At 34.1% G+C, this 23,915-nt stretch overlaps 2 protein-coding genes and 1 long non-coding RNA gene across 5 annotated transcripts in view; 1 reads left to right on the forward strand and 2 right to left on the reverse strand.

Moving 5' to 3' along the window:
- The window catches only part of LOC126726256 (probable serine/threonine-protein kinase PBL1), a 58,126-nt gene extending 37,751 nt beyond the window's left edge, over positions 1 to 20,375 (forward strand). The window contains exons 1-6 of one of the 3 annotated variants that reach the window (XM_050431484.1): positions 16,185 to 16,457; positions 16,558 to 16,782; positions 16,875 to 17,025; positions 17,153 to 17,280; positions 17,399 to 17,531; positions 19,726 to 20,375. In XM_050431484.1, the coding sequence (XP_050287441.1) occupies positions 16,564 to 16,782; positions 16,875 to 17,025; positions 17,153 to 17,280; positions 17,399 to 17,531; positions 19,726 to 20,174 (1,080 nt within the window). In that variant the 5' untranslated portion in view covers positions 16,185 to 16,457; positions 16,558 to 16,563 and the 3' untranslated portion in view covers positions 20,175 to 20,375. Of the gene's footprint in view, positions 1 to 16,184; positions 16,458 to 16,557; positions 16,783 to 16,874; positions 17,026 to 17,152; positions 17,281 to 17,398; positions 17,532 to 19,674 lie in introns of those variants that run through there. The other 2 variants (XM_050431482.1, XM_050431483.1) reach the window with 2 other exon arrangements.
- LOC126726257 (uncharacterized) overlaps positions 1 to 23,915 on the reverse strand; it is an 83,314-nt gene that overhangs the window by 46,967 nt on the left and 12,432 nt on the right. The gene's annotated exons all lie outside the window — the stretch shown is intronic.
- Positions 2,349 to 5,058, reverse strand: LOC126726259 (uncharacterized). The gene is made up of 2 exons (XR_007655763.1): positions 4,677 to 5,058; positions 2,349 to 4,322 (listed from the first exon to the last, which is right to left on the reverse strand). It is a non-coding gene; the product is annotated as an uncharacterized LOC126726259 (long non-coding RNA).

The raw sequence follows: 23,915 nt of genomic DNA on the forward strand, positions 1-23,915 counted from the left end.
CAAAACTTGTTTGTATTTGGTTTCCCCATAGGCTTGGGTCCGACGACCATGCAAGGCCTTGGTTCTGTCCAAAACTTGTTTGTATTTGGTTTCCCCATAGGCTTGGGTCCGAGGACCATGCAAGGCCTTGGTTCTGTCCAAAACTTGTTTGTATTTGGTTTCCCCATAGGCTTGGGTCCGAGGACCATGCAAGGCCTTGGTTCTGTCCAAAACTTGTTTGTATTTGGTTTCCCCATAGGCTTGGGTCCGAGGACCATGCAAGGCCTTGGTTCTGTCCAAAACTTGTTTGTATTTGGTTTCCCCATAGGCTTGGGTCCGAGGACCATGCAAGGCCTTGGTTCTGTCCAAAACTTATAAGATTTTTTTTTTTTTTTTTTTTTTTGAGGTCAGCCCCTTGGCCATGACGGGGGGAGCAGACTTGGGGTCGGAAGCCCCTAGAGAAACCCGCGCCGTTAGCGGTGCAAGGCGTAACCCCTAGCAGAAGCTTATGGCGGAGCAACAACTGCACGTTGTCGGAAATGAGAAAAACTCGTGAATCTCCGCTTGCTAGAGAGCTGACTTATGCGCCACTCGCGCCAACGCGTAAGCCTTCCCACAGACGGCGCCAATTGTAAGGACACAAAATCTTTAACGGCCCAACAACGATGTTGGGCTCGCACACGGAAAGTCCCTCACAATAATATTTGTAGAGAGTGGGCTTGAAAGGCCAGCGTTGGATCACAGGGCGACATTTCGGGCCGGACTATAGGTGAACCAATATGAGAAAGAGCTTTGGGCTGGATATTCAGGCCCTTCAATCTTGTATCTAGGAGGATTTGGCTCCTCGGATCATGTCCGAGGAGCGATGTTGCTGTCCCCGGTTACCCGTCGGTGGGTTTTTAGGTGGTGTCCGGCGTATATTATCCAGGCATTCTCTTTCATCAAGTCTTTCTCAAGAAGCTAGATGGGAGAGCCCTCCCTTTTGGTCACATAACATTCTCTTTTATACTAGCCTACGTTCGTTGTCCTTCGTCCACGTGTAGGGTCGATCTTTCCAGGACAGATATCTGTCCCATCAGTCTAATCCCAAAATTGCTGGAGATGATCCATAAAGCCTAAGATCCCAGCTCTGTTAGGGGCAGTGTCATGTCAGGGAAGGGTATTAAAGACAACTTCCCCAGGATATTTTCTGATCTTTCTAGCTTACTCGTGTTCCATTCCTATCCATGAGGTTTTGGACCTGCCGAGGACGAAACCGTCCTCGGCTGTGTCTTCGGGCCACTTTTTATGTTTCCTAGTTTCGAGCTTGGGCCCTGGCCTCCTTCAGTTTAGGACCGGTGGGCTTCCCATAAGCGCGTGGGCCGGACCCATAAACTATTAGACCCCACATATATATATATATATATATATATATATATATATATATATATATATATATATATATATATATAAAAGTTACAAGCTAGTTTTATTTTTTAATTAGAAACCTACATGATACAAACTCAATCAGTCTTTATATTAAGTTTCTGAAATTATATATATTTATTGACATTATTTACTATGTGAAATAAATTTCATATTTTTTTTGAAATGTGTAGAAAATAAGAAAATACACCTTGTTTTGGGTATATGTTTCTCCCCTCACAGTTAATGGGTCCCACCATCTATGAGGGTTTGCTTCATCGTAAAGTAGCTAAAAAAGCCTTCCCATGATATAATTTACAGTGAAATCCAAACACACCAAAAATATAATTGCAACTTGTTATGAGTTCAAAAAAACTTAAAAATTTTCATGGAACTTGGAATAGTTCATATTCTTAATTTCTTTATTAATATTGTCATTTTATATCCCCATGATTAGACTTAGAATCACTAATTGATGTGTAATTAGCCCTAAAAGATACTAGTTTTTATGCCAATGTATAACCCCATTGGTGCGGTCAAAATCTAGTCAAACCATAAAAATAATTCTAGAAGTTATCCAATTTTATTTCAATTCGGGTTCCTTCTTTGTTACCGGGATCAAACCCAAAGCCATAATGTCTCAAAACAAGGAGGTATCCTAATATTTGGCCTAATTCTTCTCCTAGTGATTCCATATGAAAAAAAAAAAAAAAAAAAATATATATATATATATATCATATAGCATAAAATCATAGTTTCACTATATTTTTATTTAAAACTTGGTTCTTTTCACAAAATTTACACATCCGTGAACCGGGTTTGAGAAAATAAAAAATTTTAAAATGTCCAACTTAATCAAATAATTTTAATTATTTCAGTGTGGAAGAAATTTAAATTATTTTCTTTAGATCAGTGTAGCTAAAATAATTATATACAACTTTTTAATAAGGAAAGAAAAGAGAATATTTAATAAAGAAGGCATTTTATTTTAAATCATATATAACTAGTCAAGAAAAAGTTACTTGCCTCAGGTAGGCTTACAAAATTTTCGACTTCTCTCTAAACCTTCTCGACTAAGGTCCACTACAAGTCCTTCTAACACCAATTATACAATGACCTAAGTCCATTAATCCATATTAACATACTATTTACCTAGAGATTCATTGATTAACTATAATCTTGCAACTGTATCTGGCCAATAATGATACTCTCTAAAGTGTTCATAGGTGCTTACAATTAACTCTCCCACTAAAATTAAGATTAAATAAATACAACTCTTAAAAGTATAAAAATATAGAATGATCCAAACAATATAGAACGGTCACTTCAAATTTTACACAATAAAAAATATTTAAAATAATTCTCTAATACTTCTAAAAATGTAACAAATACCTCGAAAATTCAATTATTAATTACACGAAAAAGAGGAAATAAATTATGGATAGCCATTGTGAACACTAAGGAAATTGCTTTCCAATATTATATAATAAAAAACAAGAAGTTGGGAGAAAGTTAAATGAATGATCCAAATTAGATTCTAATTGCACTCTATTTTTATGTCAAATATTATTTTAATTGTCTTTTAATTTGATGGTAAGTGTCTATATTTTAAATACATTTCACTTTCATGTCAAGTATCCTTCTAATTGTACTTTAATTATATATAAATTATATTTACAAGCAAATATATATAAAAAGTTACAAGCTAGTTTTATTTTTAATTATAAACCTACGTGATACAAACTCAATCAATCTTTATATTAAGTTTTTGAAATTATATATATTTATTGACAATATTTACTATGTGAAATCAATTTTTTTTTTTTTTTTTTGGAAATTTGTAGAAATGCAATGAAGGTCACTGGCACACATAACCTAGCCTAGGTCATTAGGTCATGGTCTTTTCTTGAATCTTTATTCTTTCCCCACCCAATGACCCCTCCAGGTAAGTAAGTCAACCTGTTTGTTGCTTTCGCATTTCACAATCTATCTCCTTGTTAGTTGTTATGTGTTAGGAACTTTTTTTATGCATGCGTGCGCACCCAGATCCAATGCACATGTGCATCATGCTAGTATGTGTATATGAATTAGTCAAACCTAGCAACCTGGAAAGAAAAATGTTAAATTATTACAAATTTTAATTTAATAAACTATTTCAACAAGATAATATAAATAAGTTTTTGATGATTTATATTTTATAATCAGTGACGCATCAATTTTTAATAAAATATGCAGTATTTCCAACACGACTTTGTTAAACAAAAGTTTACATTTAATCAGCTAGTTTTAACCACTTTGTTTACTCCCTCTATTACCAACAAGACATATAAGTATTTTATAACTTAATGAAATAAACCGTACCACACACAACACTTCCTCATTGTTAGAAATCGGGTTGGGTTTGACCCAACCCATAACCCAAGACGTTATTTGATAATTAAGTTTAAATTAAAATTGAATGATTTTGATATGAGTCACCGTGATCAGTAATAGAGTAATTTAAATTTGATGGCTCATCTAGGAGTAGGTGAATCTTTACTAGTATTTAAAATACTCTTATAATAGCCAAATAACTAATAATAACTTATAGTGAATATTGTGAGAACATAAAAAAAGTATACGTATAGTTTTGTCTGAAGCTTTCTGAAATAGCCTATCTCTTTCTAGGGACATCATCAACAGTCTCCTGGAATTTGAAGCGTGAAATAATGGAAGAGACTTTGGTAGCCTCTCCTGTGACAAGAAAGTGCTCAAGAAGTATAGAGAGTATGAGATGGAGTTTGTAAAGCAAGTAATGAGAAAAATCCTGCGAGTGCAATGATCCGTCCTCCCTAGGTACGTGCCCATGTGGCCTATCTGATTTATTATACACATTATAATCCAAAATTCAAAAAATCAATCCTATTAAAAGTCCCCTCCTTAGAACTTTTACCTCCAACCTGACCAAAAAAAAAAAAAACATTTAAGAGACATTGTAGGAGCTTTTGGAGAAGTCTTTTTGTAATTGGTAATATATTAATGTTGAATACCTTATTGAGTAAAATCTATAGTATCCTAGTACCACTCAATTGCAAAATGCACATATTTGTTCATGTTTCTCGTATTTGTAATTGTGAATGCAAGATTAAAATATCAAACAATCGATATGTGTATACTATGTGCAATCACGTGTTTGAATGTTATACATGGGGATTCCCTAGTTAACATGAAGGATTAAAAAAGAAAAAAAGAAAAAAGGTGCATGCTTGTGTAAGTCAGCAAAAACCAATGTCCTTTCATTATAGAAACATTACCTTCGGGTTGATATATATATTAGGTGACTGAATGATTGCACAGCTGAATTGCCGAGCAAATCTCCTTTGGCAGTGAGCATCTCCGCCTTGTGAACCAAATTACGTGCACATTTGCAGTGCAGGTGAGTGGCTAACTGCCAAAAGAGTAATTGCCCTGTAATGCAACCATAAACTTGATCATTCATTTCGTTGATGAATAGTTTTGGGTGTCCATATATCTATATATAGCTGATGATAAGTCAGAAAATTCTGGAATGTGCCATGCAAAAAGGATATTCTTAGCATATATCCTTCGTTTGGTAAGTTGCAAAGTGGTCCTGTCGCTTCAATATACGCAGCCCTGGCTCCTTTTCTGTACTAGGTTTAACACCACATTGCTCTATCTCTTGGCAGAAAGAAAAAGAAAAAGAAAATGTGAATAATCTATAAAGAATATCCGCATAATAATTCTCCACGTACTTTTATTGAAGTCGTGGTTCTTCTTCTTGTTTTTGTTTTTATGTCTTGTAAATGCACGCCTTTCAGAACAAAACTAATGCAAAAGAAAGAGAATTAATTTCAAGTGGACACAAGATAGTTTCATGCACATAAGGATTGTAATGATTTCACCATGTATTGGTTGCCATAGAATATAGAGGCGGGCTGACCTTTGGGGCAAGAACTTGACTCCATGTCAAAAGTTTAGGGGCTGTGACATGTTTTCAGTTTTTAAATAATATTACACGTATTTTCATATATTTTTTCACTATACGTATTTTCAAACAGGTTTTCAAATAACAAAACACATGTTTTCAAACACATGTATCAAACACTCCATTTTCAATGGTCTTTTAACTGTTTGTCGGGAAAGATATGCTGGCTGCTGAAACGTAATATTCTACAATGTGTCGTCCTCTGGTTATCTTATATAAGACTTTACTTTCCTTATCCCCTCTTGTACGTAGTTTCATCGATCCTACGCTAATACAGACCAGTGGACCACCTTTACTGGCCTGCTTTCTTTACCAAACACACTGCTAGTTGGCCTTGACATAAATATATCACATTTGAGGACCTATTAATTAATATTTTGTTGAGGCCTCTTTCTCTCTTCATGGCTACATGGCACAATTTTAGTGGGCAATTCTTGTCACATCAATATTATTTTACATATAAAATGAAATGGATTTTGGGTTCAAATCATTTTATTAACAAGAATTCTTATCACATCAATATTATTTTACATATAAAATGAAATGGATTTTGGGTTCAAATCATTTTATTAACAAAAAAGCTCAAATTCCTTCGCTTCACAAAATGGGCTCAATGCCCACATTTTTGTACTCTTTGGATTGGGCTAATGGCACGTATCTTATCTATATGACGAAATAGGCTCACAACAAGTGCTTTAATGCATAGTTAATTAGGCTGAAGCCCATATTTTTCTCTCAATGGATATGGACCATAGACATGGCAAAATAGGTCAGAATTTTCTGATCCGACCCGTTTGACCCATAACCCGATTGACATGTGATCTGTTTTGATCCACGACCCAATTGACCCGACCCAAACCCGACCCGCCCGTTTTGCCATATCTACCAACGTTGAGTAGATTGAGATTGAGGTGTAATTCTTATAAAATATTTACTTATTCTTCTTTACTTAATATGTTATGTACTCCATTATAGTTTGTCATTATTTACTTGCCACATTCATTTTCTCTTCCTACTTTAAACAGATTGAAGATTATACCAAGATTAGCTTCTAAAAAGCTGGAACAAGAGTTGCACCAAATTTGGGTATCAAGTCAAGTGTTTAGTGGTAATTGGTAACAATATCACCAGTGAGAATCTAATCACAGTTAAGGAACTCATAAACAATTGACAGATTGCATCTATTTACAAAAAAAATAAAAATCTTGTTTGAAAAATACGGGTCAACTGGACTCGACTCGACTCACGACTCGATTGACCCGCAACCCGATTGACCCGTTTAAAAATGACCCGTTTTGACCTGCAACCCATTTGACCCACAAACTCGATTGACCCGACCCGAACTCGCCCAGCCCTGCCCGTTTTGCCATGTCTAATGGGCCATATCTTTATCCATTGAGGAAATTAAACCTAATGTCTTAAAGTTAACCATATTTAAAAGAACTAAGGCGCACACTAAGGAACACAATAATAAATCAAGCAAAATAAACTCAAACATCATCATCAAGCCATCATCAACCACATAGAAAATCCATGCCCTTATATTACTACTTGTGGCTTAAACACCTCATTGAAAAACATTTCCAAACTCCGTCATCTCATTCCTCACTTCACTTTACTAAAGCCCATCTTAAGGAAGACAAATAAACCTTATTAAACAAGGAGACTTATATCATTCCAAGCTAGTGATCAATGAAGGGATTTGGCCAACTCATCCTCATGTATAGTAGATTGTACTTGTGGCGGGCAAAAAGTAGATCTGATAATTAAGGTTGGTTTTAATCCAGTTACTATTTACTCTCACAATTAATTTTTAGAGATGGGATGCAAGGTCAACCTTTAGGTACCTGTTATATAACAAGAGATGAAAGTCGAACCAAAAAACTATATGCGAAGTGGTAACATTAAACTAGAAATAGCTTGAAAATTGGTTTAGTGTTCGTCCTTGGGTTCAGTTCAACAAAGAAGGTACAATTGGATGGTTTTTCTCTCTTTTTGTTTCTCTCCTAATTTTCACGTCCCCTTAATCCAGGTGCTTCTTAGCTTTATATAACTTAGCAAGGATGCATCTAGATCTTACATTTGGAGGGTTGTGATAAGACTTTCTTGATACTTATCCCATTAAGACCTTACTAGAAGGTTTTTACACCAGAATATGAGCTGTGAGGAACACTGTTCATGGTCATTTTTCCATTAATGCGGCCAGTTAAATGGTTGCAGTGCATTTAATGCAGAGGGGATGGCTGCCCTTATCCTTCCTTTTTCTTCTCTTCCTTGTTCAATACTAAGTTACCCTTGTCCCCCCTGGGATTGCACCGTGCTCCCTTCATTCTTGATTCTCGGCCTTCCAAGGTTAAGTAGGAGCTCTCGGCATCATCATCAACAGCAACCTCCCGAACTCCTTATTAATTAAATAGGTCCTCTCTAAGGATACTTCGTGAAATTCCCCTACTCGAAAATACCCTTGCCTACTTTATTATTGCTTTGGATCCTCATCCCTCTACAATACTCTCTCCCTCCATTCACACTTAACTTTTCCCCTTGGATCTAAGAATATCATGGTTGAACTTATTGGTTTACGAATAGTGTTTAGCCGCTGAAAATGAGTATATAATTTCCTATTACTTTATTGTTATATTATTGCTAAACGCTCATGGCTCCACTGATTCTTTACCACCAAATAAGACTCTAATTCACTGGTTTTTTTTTTACTACCAAACATTCATTATTTTGATTTATCTCACCGTTGAAAGTATATTATATATTTTACTTTAACTTACCACTAGACACTATCATTATGTTTTCATTTAACTGCTACACATTTACCTAGGTCTAGCAAGACAAGTCTTCCATATGCTGAAATATATGAAGCCATAAAAACACCTCCTCAGATTTCCGGTCAATATATTGATTATATACGTGACAAAAAAAGGGGCTGGAAATTACTTTTAGGAGAAAAGGGATTATTTTAGTATAAGTAGAATTCCTTTGAACCATATATTGAAGCTTCTTACAGCCGGATTTCACAATGGTTGTATTCTTATAATTATTAAACATTACCAAACATGCATGATGCAGTTGAGTTCTCACCTCTTTTTTTCTCTCTCTCTTCAGTGCATGGAGTGAATTTCCTTTCGTAATAATGTGGTCCTGGACTTCCTTTTCAAAGACTTCCAACAACTAGTGGAAATGAACGTGTGCACATGTATATATGAAATGGAAGCATCAAGCTTTTATCGCTTTTTATTTCTAGAGGATCATTGGATACCCATCAGAGAAATGGCAAGAAGAAAATAGAAACTGAAACAGAACATTCGGGGAGATCTAAATAGTGTGCTCTCTCTTTGCCACGCATTGGTCGTTCTTATCTTCAATTCTGATCTGTAGTTTTCTTACCCTACTTTTTATTCAGTTGGTCAAAAAAGGTCCCTACAATGGGAGTTGGCATGCATGAAATTTTAGGGCCGAATATACTAGCATATTTGTTTATAAGGTCCCCCACCCCTCCCCTCTACGTAGTTCGTACGTCACTATATTAGCACTCACATATTCTAACTTTGTTTTTAAGTACGTAGTTGGTTGTAACGACGTATGTACAAGGATAAGTTCATCTATAGTTAGTTTATTTATTTATTTATTTTATTATTATTATTATTATTATTATTATTATTATTATTATTATTTTGAGTCTATCAACTTATATACATTTCTAAGAGATTCATTAAGACAAGAGCTATATTATTAGAAGTGGTAATTGGGAGGATAGGGTCGAATCATGTGTGCCTTGTCCCCGCCTCCTCTCCTCTTCTAGATAGAAAAAATCCATGAGAGAAAAGAGTGTGGCAGGGCTTGGTGGGTTGGAAATATTTTACTAATCCTAACATAAAGGAGAAAACCAACTATAAGAATGCTAAAAGAGAGCGAGAGACAAAGTTTTTGGAAATGAAAATGAAATATGTATAAAACAGTTAAAATAAGTGTAGAAATGATTAAATTTTATGTATATATAATTTAAATATATATCAAATAAAATATGTTTATAGCTATGAATAGTGGGACGAGCAAAATGCATTCCCACCTTGATGCCTTTTGAAAACAGGAAAAATTCTCGCAGGACTAGTCAAGCAGGTTAAGGCATTTTTTGCCATCCCCAATCCTAAATTGTCCATTACAAAATAATTTTCCCGTTGCATTTCTTGTATGGGCTGGACACAAAAAAATGGTATAGGATATTTGGCTTCTTTTTTTCTTTTTCTTTTCTTTTCTTCTTCTTATTATTATTATCATTATTTTATGGTTTTTTCATACAGATGAGATTTTTTTTTTCTTAAAACATATATCTTTACAATTATTTTTTCTCTAAACTAATCAACCTATATATATATATATATATATATATATATATATATATTTTTTAATGTTTTTTCGATTCAAATATCACTTATACAAAGATGTTTGACGTAACACAAATTTATATATATCTAAGCTGAATGATTCCACCAAGTGTCTATCTTCTCCCCCGCTTTCAATGACCACAATTCGATTCCCATGTGAGTTGAAATCTTGCTCTGCTAAACACTAATTCCATTTTTTTTTTTTTTTTTTTTTTTGTTGAAATGTTTGAAAATATAATAACGCCACATGCAAGGATGCCTCCCGCATCCTAGGGTCATGGACCAATCATAAATTCTGGTTGTTCTTAATTATTGAATCGGGGCTTACACTTTATATAGTCTACCTTAATTATTAGTTATTGAATTCAAGGTTTTTTTTAAATATAAATATGTTGTAGTCGTTGATTGAGGCCTAATACTGTATGCAAGTTAATTATTTTAATTACATAGCCATAAACCATCTATCATTCAATTAGTTTTAGAGTTTTATCATGTGAGAAGCACTTTCATTGAAGGGATCTACAAATATCATTATCAGACCATTGGTGCTTTATATGAGAATTTTGAAATTATATAATAATTATACATTTAGTTATTATAAACCACTGTAAGTTTTTTTAAAATCTTCTTATTTTTTTTCCGTGTATATGTTAAAAATATTTAGTATTTAAAAAAAAATTTATTAACTTATTATTTTTCAATAAAATTAAATTATGATTTCATATAATTCAAATGGTGTGTCAAATTATAAGTTTATAACTGAAACCATGCAATGCATGGATTCTTTAACTAGTAAGCTTTAAAAAACTAGATAATCAAAATAATACTTTTATATGTTTACATTGAATTTGCAATGTAAACTTATCCCTTTTTACAAATATATACAACATAAAATTTTCCGGCAAAATATATGTTCACATGTTCATCTTGGAATTAATGGAAAATTTTAGAACCTGATTAAAAGTTTAAGGGTTTATTATTGAGACAATCTTACTTTCTTGTGGTTACTTACTGCGTGAAATCAGAATTAGTTTGTCAACTCTATAAAATTAGAGGATAACACTTTCTATTTGTGAGTGAATAAAAAGAGGATGACACCATTCTACTTGTGCATGAATGAGTTGAGCCCTCCTTTGTAACAACAGTGGGAAAGAACAAAATAGTTTTCCTATGCGTCCGACGAAAGCCATATATTCAATCCAGGTTAGGTACAATTAATGATGGCTTCTACTGTGTGTCAGCGTTTTCTATACGTAGAAAGTATATATATCTAGAAACTTCAGATTAAAGATGTAACAAAGATATTTTGAAGTCCTTGGTTTACAGTTCTGATGGTTAGTGAATTGGGACCACGAGGCCATGAATGATAAGAAAGCGATCCTTTGTACCAATTGTGCAGGCATATCCTATTTCATTCCCCTCGCATATCCAAATTTTGGTGCGAATCATTTGATATAAAAGGCACTGTACTTAGAATTGTTGTGGCAACTTGAACACAAGGAATTGCAAGGGAAGCAGATGTGGGGTTAGGGAATAACAGTGCAATTCTCCTTCGGCAAAAGAGAACATGCACATGCATATTGTATACTTCTGTTTCGCCGAAGGAGAATTGCCCTGCCATTCACCTACACATGATTATTTCATGCCCGCAACTTCAATACATCGTGGCTATACCAACAAATAAGCTTATCACGGTTTCTCTTACCAATGTAATAGTTCTGTTCTTTTATTGTTTATCATGGTTTCTCTTGCCAATATTTTCTTTCTCTTGCCAATGTACTAGTTACAACTGGGATCATCAACATATATGGACTAGAAGTTTGACTTGAATTGGTGAATCCAACATGTGAACGTATTATCAAGCTTAAATAGATCTCTATATTATGGTGAAATATGGATTAGAAGAATATATGTGATTGATATTGAAGGATAGCTCAATATATTGAGAACTTTTTGCTACTAGCATTAGCTACTTCTTTTCCCCTTTTTCTTTTTCTTGGAAGTATAAGACTTGTATGACTACAGAAATCTTTGTGTGAATTTTGTATTTTCCATTGTAATGGTTTACTGTTATATCAAAAGTGACCTAGCATTAATCTATTTTCTCCATGAAGAGCCTCTTAAAAGTTCTTCAATAACTAAACTAGCTCTATTGGGGAACCACAATTTAACTCCCTACAATCACTTTAAAAACAGGCCTACGTGGTGTGATTTCAAAAGCCATAAAAGATTTGAATGTGTCTTCTTCATTACCAATTGATTTTGAGGTAGAATGACATAGCTCACGATTCGACAAATGGTATCAGAGCCAAGGTCATGGGTTTGAATAATGGGAGTGTCATTATGAGGGGGGATTGTTGGAGGGACCATAATTTAACTTCCTACAACCACTTTAAAGACAGGTCTGCGTGGTGTAGTGTCGAAAGTGATAAAAGATTTGAGTGTGTCTTTTTTATCACTAATTGGTTTTGAAGTGAAATGGCATAGCTCACGGTCCGACAAGCTCAAATAATAATTATCCAAATGATATTCAAGCATGTTATTTTCCCAAATGTATGTATTGTTGGTACTCCATCCCCCAACCCCCCCCCCCCCCCCCCCCCCAACCCCCCAAAAAAAAGAAGTAAAATTATCACATGTACGTAAAAACTGAGAAAAGCCATAATTTCAATCAAGACATGAACAATTTGGTCCCGAAATCCCTTATATTCCTCAACTTGGTTGAAATTAGTCTAATTAGGTCAAGCTTGAGATATTCATAACAAAACAAAAGAGTTGACCTCATGTTTATTTGACCAGTTGTGACTACGAATAATTGTGGATAGCCCAATCGGATGTACACCAAATGTGATATTATAGAAAAAAATAATAATAATAAGAACAAAAACCTTTAGCCCCAACCAAAATTAGGGTTTGATCCAAAACTAAGTCAATTAATTGTGCCAGTAATATATAGCGTGAAAGCTTCTGTAAGGATCGTATTGAGTGGCTCCTTATAAAATTTATAAACGAACAATACTTTCAGAGCCCCACAACTTCTCAAAGTTATGTACAACCCTCCTAAAGCAAAACGTCAATAGAAATTTGGTCATTAGCTTTCCATTGACATGAAGCGCTTGATACTGTGTTCAGTAAGGTTTCCAGGAAAATGTGTAAAATTTGACAATGAAAAACTCAAAGTTCCAAAATGTTTATGAGGTACCAACTTTTGGGACCCATAACTTCTCACTCCGAGCTATAATAATTTTAAGAAGCTTCCAATGGTACCTCATTTTTGGAATTTCAAGACCAAGTAAACCCTTGATAAGCCTTTAGAAATCAATGTTAACATTGGAATGTCTCAAAAATGCAGCATGTTAGGCTCACAAACCTTAAGGACAGGGGCACGTAAGGCTTACCCCAGACACGCTTGCCAAAATATTTGTATGAGTTGAGGGACAATTTAAATTTTGTTATGGCTCTGCCGAATTACTAGAAAGTGCTGCTAAGGTGCTTAATTGTAGATAGCTTACCAAATATCTTGTTGCTCCTGACGGTGTAGCTATAGTAATATTAAGCTACGTACTATTGCGCCATGGTCGAACTTGAAGACCTCGGCAAGTGGCTTAATATTAACCATGGTGCAATAGCCATAGTAATATTAAGCTATTAGACTATAGTTGGAGTATCATGCGCTTAAGCGATATGCCGCTCTCAAATACGTAGTCTCATATAATATGATCATGCATGATTCTGTCAATACTCTACCCAAATTCTGGTTTGATGGTTTCCATTTAAAACCTTTTAAAATATCTGTAGTCTATATTTTTTGGTTGGCAAACTGTGATCAAATGTAATTCATTTATAGTTTTTTTTATCAATCTTGAGTGTCTTAAATGTGTATTTTATAGTCCAAGACAAAGACCCAAGTTTAGATCAAGAAAAAATCAATTTTAGAGCAAGAAATTAAACAAGTTTATGTCAATTCAACACCTAGCTCGACCAATCATGATTGCGATATCAGCAAAAATCTAAAATGCGAAAAGCTCATAACTTGTTCATTTCAAACCCAATTCATGATCCGTTTGCTGTGCTATTTAAAGGATATCATAAGCTATCCCTAGAGGGGCTTTTCAGAGAGAGAAATAACTGTATGTGCAGCTAGGGTTTGTATAACAAAGTTTCTCTCAATCTCACTATACTGGAGACATTCAAAGTAATTTGAGACTTCATCTATTCAACCCACGAGAGTTCTAAAGCACAATGAGAAAGTGATCTTATATACCAATTGAGCAGGCATATCCAGATATCCTATTTCATTCCCCACGCATATTCATAAATTTGGAGCGAATCATGTGGTATAAAAAGGACTGTTTATAGAATTACCGTGGCAGCTCGAACATGAGGTATTGCAAGGGAAGCAGATGTGGGGTTAGGGAATAACAGTGCAAATCTCCTTTGGCAGAAGAGAACATGCAAATGCATATATACTTCTGTTTTGCCCAAGGAGAATTGCATTGCCATTCACCTGCACATAATAGTTTCATGCCTGCAGCTTCAGTATTGTGGCTATACTAACAAATAAGCTTGTTATGGTTTCTAACTCGGTTTTTAGTGTAAGTATTTTGTTTCTCTTTCCGTAATAATAGTTGTATTGCATTTTTTTTTTTTTTTTTGGCATGTAAATGTTGAATCATAACAACTTGGATCATCAACATGTGCACTAGAAGTTTGACGTGAATTTGTGAATTCTAACATGACCATGTATTATCAAGCTTAAGTAGATCTTTATATTAAAGTGATATAACTCAATTTAGTGTGTTCAAAATTGAAGCTTCTTCTTCTTCTTTTTTTCCTTTTTCTGGGTAGCATAAGCATTATAAGCAACTTGAATTTGCTGCCTGAATTTTGTGTTCTTCGTTGTAATGGTTTAATACACCTTGTGTCGATATATTTATCCACGAGGAGCCCTCTTAGTTCTAATGGTTATTTGATTACTCAACTGGCTTAGTGGATTCTCTATATGAAGAAACTGAAGTTTATCATGCTGATTTCACGGGGAAAAAAGTGTCCTGCTGTTTTCAAATAAACATTAAAATCGTTTCACATTCGTAGAGACTACGTGGACATTCAAATTGAGAATAAGCAATATATATATATATATATATATATATGAATTTGTAAGGTTACTAAATGAATCTCTACTATGAGACTTATGACTTCATGCTTTTCACTATTCTTCATATATTAGTTGATTCAGGTCTACATTTCAGACCTTTTTCTTTGGTTATATTACGTTATTGATAGCAGATCCTTAAACAAGAGTCTCATTGGATGAAATCCAAAAGGGGAAGAAAAAGACCTAATTGATTGCTTTGCTAAACTAATCAGAGGGTGTTATAAAGAATATTATGCATGCTGCATGCAAATTATGTAATAGTGTACACATTAATGCATTACATTAACAGGAAAGATCTAATAGAGACTTGTCTCTGATGAACCCTAGAGATTATATACTTTTCCATGATGGAGGATTGTCTTGAAAATTGATATGGTGTGAGATAAGTCATAGCTGGAATTGGTTTGGACCGTACCAGAAAACTTGAATTAATTTCTTTTATATTAAAAAAAAATCATATAATAAATCATTGCTGTGTACTAATTCAAATAAGAAATAAAAATCCAAGAAAGAAAGAATGAGTTTTATTTTTTAATGATAATTTGGTAGGACAGAAGAATATCCTTTAGAAAAACATGAGAAGAGATGATTTGTATCAAAAGAGATTTTAAAAATGAAGTTATCTGAAACTCAAAAAGAAAAAATAGTTTGGGCACGCACACCAAAAAACTTTTCGTTGTATGAAAGTTGAATATATATATATATATATATTTGTTTGAAAATTTTTAAACAACTAAGTTATTTGTTTTGGGTAAAATTGATAAATTAAGCTTTTTTTTATTTTTTTTATTTTTGTGTAATCAGATGAACCACACTTCAAAGGTATCACATTGTTAGTAACAATCTTATACGTACAACGTGACCAAATCTATTAAGTCCACGTTCATCAAGAGCGTTACGCTCTAAAAATTTTCATATGCATAAAAAGGCCTCATCCTATCCTCTCTCCAGTTTTTCATAAGTTTTTGGTAATCTCATTAAAATCACTTGCACACATCCAAGATATAGCAAACCTGAGCTGAAGGTCTCTCAATAAATTTCAAGAATAATCTGAAGTTGAGTATGAGGTGCTCTGTGAAAACTCGTAAACCTCCAAACATTTTCTTTGCCTCCTTTGACCAGAGCATCTTGGGTATGATATTTAAAGATTAGATTTTTTTTGTTTTTTGGCTCAAAAAGATTAGATATTTCCAACCAAAAAAACATAAAGTAGAGTAAAAAAAAAAGATATGATGATTGATGACTAATTAGATACTCAGAAAGGCGTTACTAGATACACTACAACCCCAAATTAGTTTACCCAAAAAAAAAAAAAATCCAAGTTGGGAAACACATTGAATTTTCACACGCGACTTGTAATAAAAAGGAAAAAATATTAAATATAATCCTTAATTACTAATTGGAGATTGGGGGTTTTGTTTTTCTTTTCCATCTGAAGCAAACACACACACACACACTATCTGTCTGATCCGACAACTACATCTACAAATTGTGCTCTCCGGAACAGTTTTGGAACAAGCGTAAATGCCCGTGCCAGGTAATTTTCTAGGGTTTTATTTTTCTGATGAATATAAAGTTCAAGGGTTCTTATTATAAACTTTTTAATATTGGTTTCAATAATAAAATAAATTATGCAGAAAGAGATGGAATTTTCAGTGAAAAAATATAGCTGGAGGGAATTGGAACTCTTAACTGATTCATTTAGCGAAGAAAACTTTGTTGGAAACATAAAACATGGGAAAGTCTATCGGGGGAAAACTGAGCAAGGTCAAGAGGTTACTGTCAAAATTTGGTTTCGCTTTGAATCACAAAATAGGGATGTTGCCAACCGTCATGCCAATTATAGTCTTACAAGACTGGAGGTATCTATCTATCTATATACATTACATTACATTACATAACATACTGCTTCCATTTATTTACTACTAAATTTTTTTTGTGTGTGTGTGTGTAGTGTGAATGCACTTTTCTGACACATCCGGATGGTATGAATCACCCCAATTTGGTGAAGTTGATTGGATATTGCTGTGAAGTTGAAGATCACCACTTGGGTGTTGTCTATGATCTTAGATCAAAGGATACTCTTCTCAATCTCATAGACAAAGGTACATTTTAGTTTGTTCATTTTTCATGCATTAAATAACTTTAACCATTGATGCCAATATGCATAGGAAATAAAAAAAATAAATAAATAAAGCCTAAATGACAAAGTGCTTTTAATTGCGCTTGCAGATGATTTAAATTGGAACCAAAGAATGCAGTTGGCTCTTGCGATTGCACGTGTGCTTGAGTACCTGCAATGTCATAATCCCCTTTACCAACTTCGCTTTGTTCACCCTGCTCTTATAATGCTTGATCAGGTAGGTAATCTTTGGTTTTCTTCACGCTCTCAATAGACAGATTGACTTACTTTTGTTTTTGTTGTTAGAAAAAAATGATTCCAAAATCTGGTCTAATTTGATCTTCATTGTTCCAAAGGATTCCAATCCAGTGTTATTTGATTTTTTCATGCTATCTGGTGGAATTGTTGGTGATAAGCAGTTTGTGTCATCCCGAGACAAGTCACATTTGTGTTATCTACCCTATATAGATATCTACTTTAATGGTTTAGGTATGTCCATTTATGCGTTCATATATTTCATTATTTAAATTTGTGTGCATATGTGAAATAATTGATGGATCTGAGATATACGCGAGAGTATGATAAGTAGATGCAACAATAAATAGAAATAATTCTTCTCTTGTGTCTGCATAATTACACAAAATTCGTTGAGTCGAGCCATTCCTTGCATTCTGCATTTGGAACTTTTTGTTTTGCTAGGATTTTTAACTTCTGCCATCTTGTGAATGGTCTTCCATCAGGTTTTTGTTGTGGTGGCTCTAGTTATAAGTCTGGTCGACCAATATAGATTTTGACTGGTTTTCTAGTTGAACTTGATTGGAAAGTTTGCTGGGGTTCCTTGTTTACTAGGTGCCAGGCTTTTAACTTGAAATGGGCTATGCATTATCTTATCTAGACTGAGATGAATGAAGCCAAATCATTTTGCCTTTGTGTGATGCTCACATTGTGGTGTGGTACCATTACAATTTTTGTGTAAGATGCTTCCCCTCATTAGGTGTGATGCCTAAGAAGTTTGTTCTATTTCCTTTCACCTCTTTTTTGCTGTTTCACAGCTTCAAGTTGTTTTCCAGCAATCCTAGTCATTCTCTACAAACGAGCCCTTTTGCTTTAACATCTAAATCTCAAAAGTGAGATTCCCTGAGAACTTTACTCTTAACCCTTAATTATTACCAAAAAACTAGCTTTACCTCACTTACTATATAACATCCTAACCTGAATCCCTATAGCAGTATCAGGTTCATTTAATTAATTTTTTGGTGCTGAAACTGAAACTTTGATCACTTTTTAGTTTCAAACCTGCTGTCCTGCATCATTTTGGTTTCTGGTTCTGCCTTTTATCTTATCTATTTTAGCATCTTTGTAATTTTTTTAAGCACTATCTCATATCCTTACATAAGATGCAAAAGCTACTTATCAAAAAAAAAAAAAAAAAAAAAAAAAGATGCAAAATCTAAATTTCTTGTTGATGTACATTTCAAAACTAGGAAGCCTTTGATAAACACTCATTATCCCTTCAACTAGCATTCAAGCATATGAGTCCAGAACAATATTTCTTGGGCACTAGTCATAGCATCCAAAAATCCGCAACCTAAAATTTGACTTAAAAAATAAATAAATAAATAATCGTTGCAATCCCAAATGGTATTTTCTCAATTTTTTTTTCATATTTTTTATTCTTTTAACGAATTTTAATCCCAAGTGCACCTATTTTTACCGTTAATTCAGTTATGATTTTGAATGTGTTGCAATAGAACATTCTGATTTTTGGATTATATATAATGGAATTCATGTCCATTTGAAAGATGGGATGTTGCAGTGCAAGATACCACCCTTTTTTTATAGGTAAATATTTCTTACTTATGTATATATATTCACCAAGTCAATCTTTTCTGTTATCCAAACACAGTTGTAGAAAAAGCATGTTGGAGCTTTCAATTAATTGTGTCTCATGGACACTAGTGATAAGTTTGAATGGTCTAAGATGGGAGAGGATTCTGCTTCATTAGATGTGTATTTTTTGTTTTTTTGGAGATATTTTCTCATCTTCTTTTTTCCCTCAGATCTATTATGAAGTTTAATTTCAACCTAAAAATTATTTATTACTTATTTTAGGTAAGCTTTGGGTGCAAGTCCTGTGTACTAGAGGTTCCTCTGTACTGAATAAATTTTCTTTATCTTTAAACAAATAAAAACTGTTGTGTTAACTTTAGTTTGATGATTAATTTCATTAAATGATGTAGCTAGGAAAATGGGAAAGGATCCAAATCTGAGCTGACAGATTTGGACAGCAACTTGTGAACAGATGGTGTTAATGGTGTAGAAAAAGCGTAGGATTTTAGATTTGGAGGACAAGAAAGGGAAAAAACTTGAGGATTTGGGGGCTGCTCTCAGTGCCAGCCCTTCCACTGGGCCAATTAGGCAATGGCCTAAGACATTGAATTAACAAACTTCTAGGCTTTGCCTTTTGATTTTGACCCTGCTTGTTCTTTAACTTATATGTCTTGAATGCTTTACAGTTCTTTTTGTTATGTTCAACTACTGTAGCGGAATAGCTTGTACTCATGAGTCTTTCGGCATTGCAGTTTTACTTTTTTTTTTTCTTTATTGCACTTACAAAAATTTCCTGTAACAGGTGTCTGGTCGCCGAGATCAGATCAGTTTTCATTTGCTGTTGTACTTATAGGGCTCATATGTAAATTTGCCTTTAGTGGGGAGAATTGGAAAGATGAAACAGAACCTCCGATCTGGGCTTCGGAGCAATACAATATGAAATTGAAGTCTGGCTTCCAGCCAAATGACTGTCATCTTGTTCATGAGAGCCTGAAGGCAGAACCTGGTTTTCATGATCTTGATGGAGTAGCACTGACAAAGATGATATTTCACTGTATGAACTTTTGTTCAGTGAAACGTCCTACAATGTCACAGATTGTTCAGTGTTTGCAGGGTTTACATGTTTTCAATGGCGATTTTGGTGTGGTGGAAGGTCTTTTACAGGGGTGGGACTCGTATACTTATCCAGGGAAGAAAAAAGGCTCAAAATGGAAAGGATGTCTTAAGATCGCGTGTCTGGGTATGAAGGATGATGAAATAGATCAGGGGGACAAGAAGGATGCTCAACAAATCAAGCACTGATGAACTGCTTTCTTTTCTGTAGGAGTGAATCAAATGTAAGGTTACTCTGGGCACTGGCCTGGCATGAAAATACTAGATATATTGTTTTCTTTCCATTTCGTTGATGGACTTTGTGGAGATTGCAACTAGTAGATGAAACTACAATTTAAATGTAAGGTTTAATGCTAGCTCTATATTAGTGAAATATTTCAGATTAGACTCCCTTTTTGTTTCCCTGCAATTTTGATTAAATTGCTTCTGGATGGCTCTTAAAAGAGCATTTTGTATTTACTAAAAAGGGTCTATTTTTATCCTTTATATATATTTCGAATGCCAGTGATTAGATTTGACAAATTTTGTGTGATGATTTGGCAATAAGAGAAACTTAATATGGGGCTGAGCCCTATATTTATATTACTTGTGCAGTAGTATATAGGTTGCAATTTATTTTAGTGAGTGAAGGGGGTGTTTATGTGAGTAGTTGTCAAAATTACATCAGTTGTCACTCGATGGCCACGCGGTGGATATATAGACTACTTAATTGAAATCTCTTCAATATATTATCTCCCCCATAATTGGAGAAAATAGAAAATAAATCCAACTTGTAATGCCAAATAAACTCATTAATAAAAAGTGCAGGTTGTTAATAATCAAAAGAAATACGAGCGAGTTTATTATAGGAAGTGGAGATATCCAAATCCAAAGTTGTTGGTAATATTAAATTCTTTTCGAGCTTTATCACAATAAAATTTTTATTGTGATGTTAATAATGAGTTCAGATGAGAATTAGTAAGAATTTGTCACACAATAGTTTATAAAAATGCAGAAAAATAGTTTGTGCTTGTACGTAGCATTACTCTTTATGAAAATTACACTTTACTCCTTAAACTATAACAATGCACACTTTATCTTCCTAAACCGTACTCACCCTCTCTAAACTATGAGAATGCACATTTTATCCCTTGAATTATAACCCTTTATACTTACCCTCTTAAACAATGAGAACACACACTTATTTCCCTAAATTATTACCCATGGAATGAGGTGCAAAGTGTTACACGATTAATACTTTTTTAGGGTAATTAAGTGCTACATGAATAATAGTTTTGTGGGGGGGGGGGGGGGGGGGGGGGGTGGGTTGTGTAAAGTGTGCATTCCCATAATTTTAGAGAGGGTAAGTATAAAATGTGGTATAGTTTAAAGGGGGTAAAGTGTAATTTCTCCTTACTCTTTAAAAACATCCATATTAGATTATCTACTCTAAAAATTTATTTCAATAAATATTTATTCTTCTACATTGTTTATTATCTCCTTTACACTCTCATTCTCTCTAGAACCCTTCTAGTCTATTTCCTTCACACTTTCTCCCCCTCTCTCTAGAATCCTCTCATTCACTCCCTCTCTCTCTCAAAGACCTAGCACAACCCAAAATCACCAAGCAACTAGCCACCATCGATGGAGCAACCCACAATCATCAAGCAACTAGCCACCATAAGCCCATTTAGCCACCATCAACATATCAACCCCACACTCATCACACTACAAAACAGGCAGGCTATAGCCGCGTTTATTTTAGCCATGTTTACAAAAATGCAACTATAGCCAATCTATAGCCGCGTTTTTAGTAAACGTAGCTTAAACTATTGAACTATAGTCGTGTTTTCAAAATGCGGCTATAGGTAAGGTCTAAGTTGCGTTTATAAGTGTTTTTAGCCGCGTGTTTTGGATAGGCCCTATTGTCGTGTTTAGAAAACGTGGCTATAGGACCAATAGAATAATTTTTTTTTTTATTATTTTAAGATGACCTATACCTGCATTTATAAATCGCGACTTTAGCTTTCCCATAGCCGCATTCTTAAAACATGGCTATAGGTTAGGTCCATGGTCGAGTTTATAGGATTTTAGAAGCGCGACTATAGGTTCATTTGATATTGTCATCAAAATATAGCTCACCTTTTTTAGAGAATAAGCAATTATTAATGCAATATCATGGCTAAATACTCACCATATTTTTTTGTAAATGCTACATAAATAGTTAAAAATAATTGAACCTTGTTAAAAATAAATAAATAAATAAATAAAAGAAGCAATTCCTATGCAATATCACTGCTAAATAATTAAAATATTATTTAATTACTTGAAAAATTATTGATGGAAAAATATAAACTTTTGGTAGAAATGTGATTACCGTAAAAATGAAAACATTAAAAGCTCTAATAAAAAGAATATCAACAACCAATCATATAATTAACCATTAATAATAAGAACATAAACAGTAAAAAATAGCTGACCTTTGCTAAGACAATAAGCTATTAAAAAAGCCTCACTTCATTGGCAACAGAGTTCCCAATTTTATGACAATCTCCTATGAACAAAAAAATTACACCAAATAAGAACATAAATAGTAAAAAATAAGATGGCATTTGTTAAGAAAATACACAGGTAAAAAAGCCTCACTTCGTTGGCAACAAAGTTTCCCAATTTTATCACAATCTCCTATTAACAAAGAAAATTACACAAAATGCAGCACACATGGTCATATTTTTGCAACTAAACAAGAATTAAGCATGACTATATGAAAGAATGGCGTACTTAAACCTTATGAATGCTTGGAATGCATTTTGCAGAGCATAAACCAAAACCATTAAAATTGTGAAGAAAAATAAAATTGGAATTTGTAGGAGTGGAATTTCGGTTTTCTTTTGATTATGAAATTTTGGTTTTCTAATATGAGAAATAAGGTTGGATTTGGGGAAGGGAATACCTTCATATTCCAAAAGAAACGTAGAATTGTAGAAGGGGAGGTGAACCCTAAAATCGGTGACTCTTATCTGATATTAAAGAAACACAGCATTTTAATTTGAATGGACACTAATAAAAGGATAATTATTGATGATGTCGAAAATCGTCAGTAAGTCACATAGTCCTCACATGCTCGAGACAATACCTGCGCAACACAGAAAAAAGAAGACTTTAAGAGAGTACCGGTGTGATATCGGCCAAATACCCTCCGAATGTCAAGCTAGCATTTTTACAACTCTAGAGTGCCAGAGCTGGTAGAAATTATGTGTACTTTGATTTGTGAGGGTTTTGGGATTTTTATAGTAGTGTAGAGTTGACATTCATTTCTTGGAGGAGAGGGTTTTTCCTTGTGGGGAAGATCCTTGTTAATGCGCATATTTTATGGGATCCTTTCCTTATAAGGACTCTCTTGATTAGGGTTAACCGTGAGGCATAAGATATTTCCTTATGTGTTAATTCATGGAGCCCAAGCAAAAAAAGAAAAAAGAAACGCGCTAGAACCATTAAGAGCCCCCTTTTACTCCCGTCAACTTCTTTCCATCAGTTCTCCATCACGTTAAGGTGATCTGGTCGTCCAATAGAAAGTCGTCAGCTTGAGGGCAGAGTCGTCGTCTTCTGCTTAGTAAAGTTGACGGGTTCTCTGAGTCCGTCGATTTTACCTTATGTGGATAGGACTAATATCTTCTTCAAAATTACCCTTATCAGCTACCCCCTACTCCATGGTCTCATCAGCTTTAGCTTACAGGTTATGGAGTTTGATTTGTAACCCTTTTTTTTTTTTTAAGGACAAAGGAAGGGGGTATTTATTGATGATTCCTTGAGCATCCAATATTAAATGCCAGAACACGTGGCATAAGCTAGTTGGCCTCGTTTCTGAACAAGGGCATCGCTTCATCTCCCGTGCATTCTTCTTCCTATAAATAAATATATATATATATATATATATATATATATATCTCA

The sequence above is a fragment of the Quercus robur genome, chromosome 5 (genome assembly GCF_932294415.1).
Source record: "Quercus robur chromosome 5, dhQueRobu3.1, whole genome shotgun sequence".
Lineage (NCBI taxonomy): Eukaryota > Viridiplantae > Streptophyta > Magnoliopsida > Fagales > Fagaceae > Quercus > Quercus robur.